Here is a 12,883-nt window from a genome sequence, read left to right on the forward strand (position 1 = left end):
TAACCAAACATCTTAGAAATAAGCTCAATTGAGCTGCTATGAAGAAACATGATTGATGATGAAGTAAAACAACAAAAACATAAAGAAGCTTTTCTCTTGTCTGTTACCTATTCTTTATTATTCTTTTGATGAGGATCCCTAAGCAATTTGGCAGCATGGACAAACAAATAACCCAACACCAACAGGCTTTATCAACAGTTCGTTAAATCCAAATTCTATATACATTTTTTTCCATGGAAAATGGAACCAAACACATGGATCCAGAAGTTGACACATGGAATGCAGTGAAGTTCACCGTTCACTCCAGTTGTAGATCAGTATAACCTCTTTAAAAAACTTTACAGAGCATTGCATAGCAATAATGCCTTTAGAGGTTCTAGCCATGTTTTATGTATTAACTTTATGTTTAAAGAAACACAATGAACTGCAAGATATCTGATTTCTGATGTTTTCTTGTGTAGATCTGATGAATTTTAACGTCAGTTTGATTCTTTTGATCCATTTACACAAAGAGCTGTAGTGCTGTGATTGGGCTGTAAATTATAGGATGGAAAATGTCCAATTTATTGTCCTAACTCCAGCTCCTCAAGCTCCTTCAGCAGCTGTGCCTCCTTCTGCATCTTCTCCAGCTGTATGTTGAAGTTGAAAGAAAATAACATTACATTATTTCAAGGAATTATGTTATAGTAGTAATATAAAGACTCTTTGTATGACTCTGTTTGACAGAACATAAATACACGTTTAAACACCAGGAGAAAGACAGGTCATGCAAAGTCACAATTTGCTGTTTATCAAATAACAATAGAAAATATCATACTAGAGAATAAAAACATAGTAAAAGATTACAGATCTGAAGCACTGTACCTGATTTTTTTGCATTTGTTTGCCTGCTGCTTGCTGCTCCTTCAGCTCCTCAATCGCCTTAAGTTTCTGTACCAAATACATACAGCTGAGTTAGCCAACTACTCTAGCTTACTATGTGGTTCTACTGAAACAGAGAATAAGACTATTTCATATTACATATATTATATAATATTTTACATTAATACACACTGTAATCTGTGTCAAAGTCAATTTACTTAAAATATTCAACAACATTTCCACGATGCGGGGCGGCACGGTGGTGCAGCAGGTAGGTGTCGCAGTCACACAGCTCCAGGGACATGTAGGTTGTGGGTTCGATTCCCGCTCCGGGTGACTGTCTGTGAGGAGTGTGGTGTGTTCTTCCTGTGTCTGCGTGGGTTTCCTCCGGGTGACTGTCTGTGAGGAGTGTGATGTGTTCTCTCTGTGTCTGTGTGGGTTTCCTCTGGGTGCTCTGGTTTCCTCCCACAGTCCAAAAACACACGTTGGTAGGTGGATTGGTGACTCAAAAGTGTCCGTAGGTGTGTGTGTGTGTGTGTGAGTAAATGTATGAGTGTGTTTGTTTCCCTGTGAAGGACTGGCGCCCCCTCCAGGGTGTATTCCTGCCTTGTGCCCAATGATTCCAGGTAGGCTCTGGACCCACCGTGACCCTGAACTGGATGAGGGTTACAGATGAATGAATGAATGGATGGGCCTTTTTAGCTGTGACCAGTGTTATTAAGGGGCAAGAATGATATCATAAAAAGCACGTCTACAACTTTGTTAGTAAAACATGTGCACCAGATTACTCAGTTGTGGCTACATATTAGTATTTAATCCCGAAAATTTACTTGGATATGGAATAAAATCTTATAACATTAACACATTTGTGACATATTTTGAAACATGTACCTTTTTTATATTCTTAATCTTTTTGTCATTTTCAGGGTCACCAGAGGTGACAGGAGCATGACTGCTAGGGACAAGCTCTGAGACCTGTGTAGTTTCCTCGTCAGGTTTGTTTTCCTGGATTGACAGGAAGAGGAAAAAAGCAGTTACCAAAAGAAACCTATTAAAAAAAAAGCAGAAATCTCAGAATCACGATTAAAAATTACACATATATTACAAAGCTTTGTTATCTGTTAACATCGAAGATTACAGTTAAACAGAAATCCAGAGGTTTTTATTATATTTAAGGACACTGTAGTAACATTAATAAATAATTGTTATGCATTACACAATGTAAATAAAATGTAGTGAACCTGTTTAGCTGCTTTCTTTGCCTCTCGTTTCTTCTGGTTCTTCAGAGCTGTTTTAGACATAGATTTCTCTCCAGGCTTCATGTTTTGTGGTGGTTCCTCTTCATGCTAGGAGAACAAGAGAAAATGTTAAATGGGCTTTGGTTACAGATATTCATCAACAACCTCCTTGACAGAGCTGGGTAACGTGTACATATTTAATCATGATCATTTTGTTGGAATAAAACCATTCTTTTCCGTGCATATTGTGGAAATGAGTACTTCATATGGCAATACTGCAATATCAAAAAACTCAAGATATATTGTCCTGTCCAAACTGGAATGATAAAGTGTGAAATATTGTACTGAACTGTACTGAGAATAGCTCAAGTTGGAAATTAATGATCTCCTTACCAGCTTATAGCTGCTTGTCTCTGGTTTGTTCCGGAGGGCTGGTGGTCTGTAGGCCTGGGCAGGTTTAGACTCTGTGCTGCCCAGCTCACTGACCGCTGCCTGGTACTTCACAGGCTTCTCTGGGAATGTTCTGGAGGGGAAGGGCTGCCAGAGCACCTCCCATAGCTCTTTACCTCCCGGAGTGTCCTGCTTGTACAGCACTGTGCCAGTGTAGTGCCAGATCTTATAGCCGTTGCTGACCCTTAGCCTGGGCGAGCAAGTTGCTGTGACTATGTGCTCTCCATCTGGACACCAGGAGAAAAAGGTGGTGTCGGCCGCCTGAGGTTTGGATACCAGCTTGTACTTCTTCGTGTCCCAAACCTCCATCTGTCCTCTCAGATTTCCAAAGCCAGCCAGAACCAAGATGTGACCCTGAGGGCTGTAAAATGCAGCATTCCTGGGGCCCGTCCCAAAGTCAAACAAAGGATCACACTTCAGGTTAAACACAGTGGCCTTGGCCGGCATAAATCCATACACCACACAAAATTCTGAAGAGTTAGGACTCCATGACACATCGTAAATAGGGCCATTCTTTGCTGTTCAGAAAAAAAAGACAAAAACACAAAGAACAATATTATATAATATACATAATATTGCCAATCCACCTACCAACGTGTGTTTTTGGACTGTGGGAGGAAACCAAAGCACCCGGAGGAAACCCACGCAGACACAGGGAGAACACACCACACTCCTCACAGACAGTCACCCAGAGGAAACCCAAGTAGACACACAGAGAACACACCACACTCCTCACAGACAGTCACCCAGAGGAAACCCAAGTAGACACACAGAGAACACACCACACTCCTCACAGACAGTCACCCGGAGGAAACCCATGCGGACACAGGGAGAACACAACCACACTCCTCACAGACAGCCACGCGGAGCAGGAATCGAACCCACAACCTCCACGTCCCTTGAGCTGTGTGACTACGACACTACCTGCTGCACCACCGTGCCGCCCTAACTTATATTTAATTATCAATATTAAATATATCATCAATACATAGTCACAAAATATCCAAGTAATTACTAAAGCATAAAAAACTAGGTACATCTATAAACAAGGTAATACAATTAAGCAAATTTAGTTCAATATAAGATTAGGCATGACCTCTGAAGGGTAATAAAACAAATCCTTGAGCAAGTCAATTTTCCACTTACGTAGCTGCACCACTGCACTTTCTCCATTGGTTGCGAGATAATGTAAAGTCTGCTCTCCATAATATGAGGCACCAGTTTTGTCCACTTCTGTGCTGGCGGTCACTAGCACCGCACTGGCTACATGATGAAAAAAAAAACAGAAAACAAGTCTCAAAATTAAACATTTAAGAATAATCACTTTGTAAAAAAGATCATGCAACTTTTACCATAGAGTTTACATATCCACACACTTATGACATATCCTTTAATAATCTACAACAATAAAAGACTACTGCAGTAACAGCCTCTTGTGTTCTTGGAAACATTTGAACTAGGACAAGGAACATTGTTGTGAGCATCTGTTGAGGTCAAGTATTGAGGTGAGGTGAAATTACATTAATTTATTTATTATAAGTGGTAAAAAATATTGTGTGACCTTTTGTTCTCATAATGATGCATACCTCGTTTGTTCCACAGCATAGTCACCCTGTCTGCTTTGAAAAAGCTTTTATTGGCCAAAGCTGAGGTGGGGCCCCCAAAGTTAGGGTACTGGTAAAGCCGGACAAAAGAGGGGGAGCCTTTGCTTCCGGGGACATAGACAGCAACCTTCAGTAAAAGATAGATCAGCTGATTAGAACTGGATACAGAACCTGGTGTAAAAGCTAATATAAAAGTGATGGGAACTGATTACCTTGCTCGGCTGGTTTCCAGAAGACAGTGCAAACTCCGACACCTTCTGAAGATGAAGTTTGTTGGCGATTGTTTCTGCACAACATAAAAGAATTTTGGACATGAATGCAAGGTAACATCCTCACCAAAGTTAACTTTACTGATTCTGACTTACTGAGGACCTGCATGAAAATAAATATAATAATAAACTAATTTGTTTATACATTTATATTAATATTGAATAATGTATAAAATTTATGTTAATATTGGTTATGTATAATTTATTGCAGGATAATTCATATTTTACAATTCCTTCTTTATATAATTCTGTTTTTTTAATGACCTTTCTTTCCGATTTTAACCATTTATTTACATTAATTTATTGATTCATTGTCTGTAACCGCTTATACATTTCAGGGTCGCGGTGGGTCCGGAGCCTACTCGGAATCACTGGGCGCACAGGGACACACCCTGGAGGGGGCTCCAGTCCTTCACAGGGTGACACACACTCACACCTACAGACACTTTTGAGTCGCCAATGTGTGTTTTTGGATTGTGGGAGGAAACCCATGCAGACACAGGGAGAACACACCACACTCCTCACAGACAGTCACCCGGAGGAAACCCACGCAGACACAGGGAGAACACACCACACTCCTCACAGACAGTCACCCGGAGGAAACCCACGCAGACACAGAGAGAACACACCACACTCCTCACAGACAGTCACCCGGAGGAAACCCACGCAGACACAGGGAGAACACACCACACTCCACACAGACAGTCACCCGGAGGAAACCCACGCAGACACAGGGAGAACACACCACACTCCCCACAGACAGTCACCCGGAGGAAACCCACGCAGACACAGGGAGAACACACCACACTCCCCACAGACAGTCACCCGGAGGAAACCCACGCAGACACAGGGAGAACACACCACACTCCTCACAGACAGTCACCCGGAGGAAATCCACGCAGACACAGGGAGAACACACCACACTCCTCACAGACAGTCACCCGGACGAAACCCACGCAGACACAGGGAGAACACACCACACTCCACACAGATAGTCACCCGGAGGAAACCCACGCAGACACAAGGAGAACACACCACACTCCTCACAGACAGTCACCCGGAGCGGGACTTGAACCCACAACTTCCAGGTCCCTGTAGCTGTGTGACTGCGACACTATCTGCTGCGCCACCATGCTGCCCACCATTTATTTATTATACTGGTTTTTCTGATGTTGCTTATAAATCCTAAGAGAATGCATCTTTTTTAAAGGCAGCATATAAAACGTTAAGGCTCTGTGTATTTAACACATAAAACACTGAAAATAGATTTGAATATTAGCCTTAATAAATGTTTTATTAAACTTGAACTCATGTGTAGTGTTACACCAACACAGTTATGCTGTAAATGTATAGTCATTATGTATGAATTGAATAAAAAGAAAGTCTTACCAAAGTTGTTGTTCTCAAAGAAATGAAGCTCATTGTTAACACACCTCACAGCAATGCTTTCGTCTTCTGCCCAACTGGGACACCTTCATAAATAAAATATTGATAGCAGTTCTATCAGTTGCAATTGTGCAGATTCAGTTGTAGTAATGTGTCATTACTAAGGCCCACTATCGACTGTGCAATTACAGTGGCCTTAAATGCTTATTTCATGCTTGAAGCAAAAGCTTAAGTATATTTAATGATAAAGGTGTTATGAACCTTTAATTGCAGGGTTAATTTACTGGTTAAGGTACTAAAGCAGCTGCTATGGGGCACAACACCTACAACATTATAATATATATATAATTACACACATATTATAATAACAGGTTTTACAACTTCATTACTGTGTTATGATTATTTACCACTTACCATCCCTGTGCCTTTTTCTGGTAGAATGCTTTGATGCAGGCACCAGTTTGAAGATCCCAGAGTTGCAGGTTTGCCTCCCCCTGAGGGTTATCCTGTGTTTCTAAAGAATTAAAAGAACACTTAGTCATTTACTCCAATGACTCATTTTCACAATAAAGAAACAGCTTGCTTCTTACACAAACACAACACAAAAAAACACTTTAGCTTTAACGCTGCTCCAGCAGTGAGCTCCTATCCAAAATTTGAATTGAATTATTGCTCACTGGTGTACAGCTTCCATGTGGCCAGCACTTTGTTCTGAGGAGAGAATTCCAGCATTGTTGCTTTGGGAAGATCAAAAGACTTCACCAAATCTCCACCTGAGACTTGAACCACATTGACCCTGCACAAATAATGATTAAATAAACAAATAAATAAATAAAATAAATAAACACTCCACAAGGAAACGGTCTGTAAATTATAGTTTTTTTTTTCAAAAAGCCACTATTAATTCTAAACTTCAGGAATGCTTTACACTACATTGTTGTTTAAGGATATGCTTTCACTAGTCACTACATGAACATTAGTGTAGTCAGGCATTGACTTTGGAACATTATTCTGAATCACAAACACCAACCACCACTCACAGTGTAAGCACACCAAACATATTTGTGTATTTTTTCTGTTCCATACGTACTTCTCCCCATTACACCAGCCAAACAAGGTCCCATCTTTGCTGAAAGTGGCGTACTTGCTCTGCCTGGCATCTCTGAAATGCAAAGAACACCATTAATCAGAGTTGTACATATATCAAACTCATTTTGACGGTGGTCTGTACTGCAGTATTCTGTGAGAAATATTGGCCCACCTCGGGAAAGTCTCGCTTTCTTCACAATTTGGTGGTCCACGCATCAGAAAGGTCCCATCGGACCCTCTAACTGTGAAGACACCATGGGAGTATGAAACAGTCATCAAGAAAACTATTTATTAAAACACACTGCATTGATTGATGTTTTGGTGTTAGATTTAATTGTAACTGACTTATGAGTGACTATGATAGAATTGTACTGATCTCAGGTGAGTAGAGTGACAACAGGGGACCAGTAACAGACATAATATACAGATAATAATGATAAACAGATAATATACACATATACAGATGAATTGAATATGTAAAAATATCAACCTGAATATATCAACTTTTCCGTTCACTTCGCTCTGTACATTAATCTGTGCTGAAATGATGATATTCCAGATATTCGCTAATAGAAATAATCAACAATTTCTACTAATGAATAGTAAGCAATTTTCTATTTAAAAACAAAAATTATAAGCTTTTTTCCCCATCTTTTACAAGTAATATTACAAAGCCCAAAGGAGCATCTACGACTGGGTAAAAAAGTAGTAAATCTCATTTGTAAAAGAATAATCATGAAAGGAGGGAAAATATAACAATTTATTTAATAAAGTGGTTAACAAAATGTGGACATTCAAAGATCTGGGGAAATGAAAACAACTTCCAATCCATCAGGAGGGAATGACATAGCAGATTACCACATTTCACAAGATAACAATATAATCCATGTTTATCTTTATTGGGTGTTTATTTATAAATATGCATTTGTTTTCAGTTGCTGAGAAGAACTTTATTAATGAAGCTCCAAAAAGCACTTAGAGCTAAGTAGGTAAACCAAGTATTTTACGATGCCTGATATACGACAATTAACATTAAAACATGACGATATTAAATTAATTTAATAAACAATTCGTAAAAGCTGCAGCTCTGGCCTGGAATCAGTGTCTGAATGCAGTCAACATCTATCAACACAAGCAGCGGATACAAATCAGGGGTTTTATCAAACACAGCTCTAAGACCACACTTCACACATATATTCCATTACATATAACACTATTTAATATGGGTACATGAACAAATAAGGTTAAAATGAATCGCTTACCTGCTAAATGTGGTATAGGAGGCGCCATGCTCGAGCGGACGTTGTCATGAGGAGAGCGACCACGTGACTCTTCTTTAGCCACTGTGAGGAAAAGGGGTGCGCTCCATTTCACTCCGTACGACCTGCATAGTGCACTACGTAGGTCATGAGAACATGACTGACACCAAAGAGCGCAAATATTTGTCCAGTAAAAATGTGCCCACGTGGCTAACCCTTTAATATAACTCTGGTATGAAGATTATGCGACTACGTGTGCAGGAGCCGTGTGAATATATCCAACTTTTAGTTGATGATATGTATTATTTATTTTTTGTTTTCTTTCACTTTCGTTTTATTATTTCCACAAACGTATTGTTGAATTAATTAACAATCCAAATACCTATGTCTAAAAATGAGCAGAGTTATTTTTTTAATAATAAAATAGTTAAACCAAGACCTGATAAGTGCAGTTTTTTTTTGTATATATGTGGAATTATAACACATGCTATTAATTAAATTTCCCTATTGCTTATTTTTCGCCAGAAAACAACCTGAGAGAAGGACATTCCTTCTGTGATTTGAGTAAGTGTGTAGATAACGATAAATTAAAACACACACTCAGCTCTTCCCCAAAATACGACCTGCGTTCGCCACGACAACGGAATAAGGGGGGTGGTGCCTGTGTATGCAAATTAGAAAAACGAGGCGGGGTTTGTGTGTTCACTGACGAATTATGATAGGGGCATTTCATACATAGTAAAAAAGTGGGCGTTACCGTTTGGGCATAATAAGTGTGCGGGCGGGGTTTTCTTTGTGCTGACGTAGACATCTCGGAGAGTACCGTGGAAGCTGCATCGTTGGCGTAGTGGGTTCTTCATTAAAGTGAAGCGAACGTTTCTGAAAAGGCGGTTTCTCTTCGTTTACCGGAGTATTTCAATTCAGAAAAAATGGTGGCAAAGCAGAGGATACGTATGGCCAACGAGAAACACAGCAAGAACATCACACTGCGGGGAAACGTGGCCAAATCCACGGTAAGTTCCAGCTGTGGAGAAATCACTAGCTTAGCCTTGCTAACAGCCACTTAGTGCTACAGCTTATGTCAGGTTTATGAAGATATTTCTAAAGTTATTGTTTTATATTTAACTATGTACCTATGTGTGTGTGTTTGTGTGCTTTTTATGAAGCAAAATCGTTATATTTTACTGAATATAAGGCTACAAACTCGGCTCCAATGCTGTTACTCTGGTATTAATTGTTTTTACACAAATCTTTCAGTTCATTATTTTGTAAGCTGATTATCAAGTCAATGTTTTTGTTTTGTTAATATATGCATTTTAATAGGTATTATTGTTGTTGAAGTTAAGCATACAGTTTAACCAACTTCCTAGACATGTTCAAATCAAAATGTCGTTGTATTAAAACATTTATTAAAGCTAAAAACATGTAGATTCCTTTTTTTTGTCCTATTTCACTTGTGACAAAACAGCTATGTAAGATTGATGTATATGAGCCAAAATTTAATCCAACGCCGTAGACACACTATTAACCCTTGTATTAATTAAAAATGACCTAGTACTGTTACATAAATGTACTTTTATGTGAATATAATTTAAAAGCAGAACCAAACATGAAAGGGACATCTGCAGTAACTTCAGGAGCTGCAATGTTTTTTTCGTAATTAATAGAAATCCTTTGAAATATAGAAATGCATTGAAATAGAAATTTTCACAATTGTTAACTTCATTTCTTCATCTTTTATGTGTTGTATTGCAGAGAGGCGCACCAGATGACAAGGCAACAGTAGGGCCATGGCTTCTAGCGCTGTTTGTTTTTGTAGTGTGTGGATCAGGTGAGTTTCTAACTGATTTGAACCTTGTTTATTGCCTTGTTTTTATACGAGGCATAGTTTTATTCAGCAGGTCTTTTCCAACCTTTGTATTTATCTCATAATTGAGGATTTAAGTAATAATAAGTTCAATTTATATAGCACCTTTTCACAATGCTCAGATACGGTCAGTTAAGTTGGGTATCTGACGTATGTCCGTCGCTGGAGTTTTTAGGCTAATGTAAGTAACAATTAATAAGTCGTTACATTAGCACCCTTTATCTACAAATAAAAGCTAGTATTTTTCTGACTCAAACCTTGGCTAATTTCACAAGAAAACTTGTTAAATTTAAGTTAAAACTTCCTGTGAACAATCACAAGTCTTGGAGCAACAAAGCTGATGTAATCTGCTTCAAATGTTACTTAGCCACATGTGTCTGATCCAGTAAATAATTGAAAAGGCAAATATCAGATAAAAAACATGTCTTGGTCAATTGACTAGGTTTGGATTTTTCGATTTTTAAGAAAAAAACATTTCTGTAAAAAGGGCAAAGTGCATTTGTCTTTTGCTCTGATGTCAATCCAATAAACAAACCTTGATCTTTGTTCATTTTTTTCGTGAAGCAGCCAATTTGCTTTTTGTCCCACTTCAAACTAAACCAGTTTGGTAATTACCCTGGGTTACTAAGTTTAACCTCAAAACAGATGCTTCCTTTGTGTTCAACACTGAAACCAGTAATGCGGTTTTCTTTAAAAGGCATGATATAATTCATTGGTATTTTTGCTGATAAGAGTTGCGACAGTCAAACAGCTTAACAAAGCCTTTCGTCTTTCTTAATTTCATTTGCATTTAATCCATCATCGTTAATGATCAACGAATCAAAATGAAAGCTCTAAAAAGAAAATCAATCTTGGTGATCAAATATCCAAAATCATGATGCTGTTATTTGAGTCGACTAGATAACACCTTTATGGGAACAAAATTAAGTGTCTCCAGTAACTTTCCAGGAATAAGAATCCAAATTTTTGTAGAAAGGTTTTGTTCCAGTTAATGTTGTGATGATTAAATTACATCATGAAATGTTCACACAATATAAAGGGACAGTGCCCTTCTAAATTATGTTAAACATCAAATAGTGAATACCAGGTATTCAGAGACAGGTATTTTAAGAGTAAAGGCTTTACTAGTACATGCAGTTTTCATAGTAATTTGATTTTACTGCAACATATGTACGTATTAAACATCAAACCATTTCAAAGAATCACTTTTGACTCTTTCCGTTTCTCTCTTTTCAGCTATTTTCCAGATCATTCAGAGCATCAGGATGGGAATGTAAAAAAGCCAATGGACTGTTGTTGCAGCATTCCTTTCTTTCTTTTTCCAGTGTACACAGCTGAAGGTCATCTATCCAATCCTCATGTCTACTTCTCTTATTTAAAATATATATTTGCCGTGGCCACAAAACTTCCAGTGTCTGATGCCTTACACAATGTGTGGAGGTTTGAAAGATTTTGGGAGAAACATAAAAAAAACAGCCAAGCCATATCTTACATAACTTTTTAAAACCAAGTTTGCTGCTGGATCAGGTCACAAACCTTTCTGTCAATAACCGTACTGAATGGTTTAATTTTGCATCCGTCTCTTCTTTTCTTTTTCTTTTTTTTCTTTTATGCCCATGAGTTGTCTTTGTAAACATTGAAATGTTGAGTTTGCAGAGGTGCCAAAATGTGTGGTTTCTTTAGGTCATATTAACATGACTATTCTTGAGCCAATGCAGTGTAATTAAATATAGTTTATTTGAAAAAACAATGCACCTTCCATACATTCCTGTCTTCAGTATAATGGTGTGTATTCTTTGACCTGTATTATTGTCTGATGGAGTCTAGTGAGTTTATATAATATACTTTCCACTTAAATGTTGTTTGACAAATAAAAAATGTGTTAAACAAAATTACAGATCAGCTGCATCTTTTTTTTTTTTTCATTATTTTCTTGAGCTTTGTTTAAAATCATATAAGTAATAGAATGTGAAGTTACATTAACAGGTCACCAAATTAGAACAGAGGTAATTTAGTATATAAATAATATAATCCACCATATCTCCAAAAGAGTAATTTTATAAGAGAAGAGGGGGAAAAATGCAATTTTCAATGGAAGTCAATGTAAAAAGGTTTTATTCCAGGTAGCGTTTTTGAGCATTTCTCTTAAGCCATTCATCATGGAGTTTTCACATGGTGTGAAGGACAGCTGCTCTGGTCAAATGATGTAGTAATACACCTTTTAGTTTTCTTTGGACAACAATGATATATACACAACATGCAGCCATAAACAGCCTACATAAAGACAAGGGATAAAGCGGGGTTGGAAAATGTGTGTTGGTATATAAATAGTTTTTGTTCTATTTGTCCTATGCTGTGTTTTTTCATTCTATGGGTAAATATCAAATGTCTTTTAGTCCCCATGTGCTGATCAATTAACTGCTTAAAACCTCATGTTTGAATCAATATTAGAAGTTATTTCCAGCTTAAAATAATAATTATATTAAAATAAATGTAGCATAGATGCAACTCTTCACATTTGCCTTTATTCAGTGTACCAGGATGAATGAATATGCTATTAATCCTGTCTCCACTGAACCATTATCCAATCACATGACGTTTGAAAGCCATGTCCTGCAAATTGATGGGATTGGTTCCTTAGATTTATGACACGAGAAACTCTGCCTTTCTAAATCTTTGAAAAGCGGAGAGGTTCACCTATGCAAGTGGCTTCTAATTTCACGCATGATATTTCTTCAAGCATATATACAACAACACAAAAAAGCACAAAATAAGCAAAAACTGATTATTAGACAAATTAATAAAAAATAATTTGCTTGAAAATGTGCAAAATGCATCCTCTGTAGAAATTTGATTTTTA

At 37.8% G+C, this 12,883-nt stretch overlaps 2 protein-coding genes across 2 annotated transcripts; one reads left to right on the plus strand and one right to left on the minus strand.

Moving 5' to 3' along the window:
* Positions 1 to 101: 101 nt before the first annotated feature.
* eif2a (eukaryotic translation initiation factor 2A) lies at positions 102 to 8,255 on the minus strand. The gene is made up of 14 exons (XM_066684364.1): positions 8,160 to 8,255; positions 7,070 to 7,139; positions 6,899 to 6,970; positions 6,486 to 6,604; positions 6,223 to 6,322; positions 5,812 to 5,894; positions 4,366 to 4,439; positions 4,136 to 4,280; positions 3,696 to 3,812; positions 2,493 to 3,067; positions 2,103 to 2,207; positions 1,753 to 1,866; positions 865 to 930; positions 102 to 629 (listed from the first exon to the last, which is right to left on the minus strand). Exons 1-14 carry the CDS (start codon positions 8,185 to 8,187, stop codon positions 564 to 566), a joined length of 1,734 nt encoding a protein of 577 aa, XP_066540461.1. The 5' UTR covers positions 8,188 to 8,255; the 3' UTR covers positions 102 to 563.
* A 709-nt stretch (positions 8,256 to 8,964) lies between these two features.
* On the plus strand, positions 8,965 to 11,886 carry serp1 (stress-associated endoplasmic reticulum protein 1). Its single transcript, XM_066685274.1, has 3 exons — positions 8,965 to 9,169; positions 9,912 to 9,987; positions 11,260 to 11,886. The coding sequence occupies exons 1-3, from the start codon at positions 9,086 to 9,088 to the stop codon at positions 11,298 to 11,300; spliced, it is 201 nt and encodes a 66-aa protein (XP_066541371.1). The 5' UTR covers positions 8,965 to 9,085; the 3' UTR covers positions 11,301 to 11,886.
* The last annotated feature ends 997 nt before the right edge of the window (positions 11,887 to 12,883 follow it).

This window comes from Hoplias malabaricus, chromosome 11 (assembly GCF_029633855.1).
Source record: "Hoplias malabaricus isolate fHopMal1 chromosome 11, fHopMal1.hap1, whole genome shotgun sequence".
NCBI lineage: Eukaryota > Metazoa > Chordata > Actinopteri > Characiformes > Erythrinidae > Hoplias > Hoplias malabaricus.

Coding starts and splice junctions, on each gene's coding strand:
- serp1 (XM_066685274.1), top strand. CDS start 9,086: ATGGTGGCAAAGCAGAGGATACGTATGGCCAACGAGAAACACAGCAAG. Junction 9,170..9,911: donor GAAACGTGGCCAAATCCACG/GTAAGTTCCAGC, acceptor GTTGTATTGCAG/AGAGGCGCACCAGATGACAA. Junction 9,988..11,259: donor TTTTGTAGTGTGTGGATCAG/GTGAGTTTCTAA, acceptor CTCTCTTTTCAG/CTATTTTCCAGATCATTCAG.
- eif2a (XM_066684364.1), bottom strand. CDS start 8,187: ATGGCGCCTCCTATACCACATTTAGCAG. Junction 6,971..7,069: donor GAAAGCGAGACTTTCCCGAG/GTGGGCCAATAT, acceptor TTTGCATTTCAG/AGATGCCAGGCAGAGCAAGT. Junction 3,813..4,135: donor TATGCTGTGGAACAAACGAG/GTATGCATCATT, acceptor TTCATCATGTAG/CCAGTGCGGTGCTAGTGACC.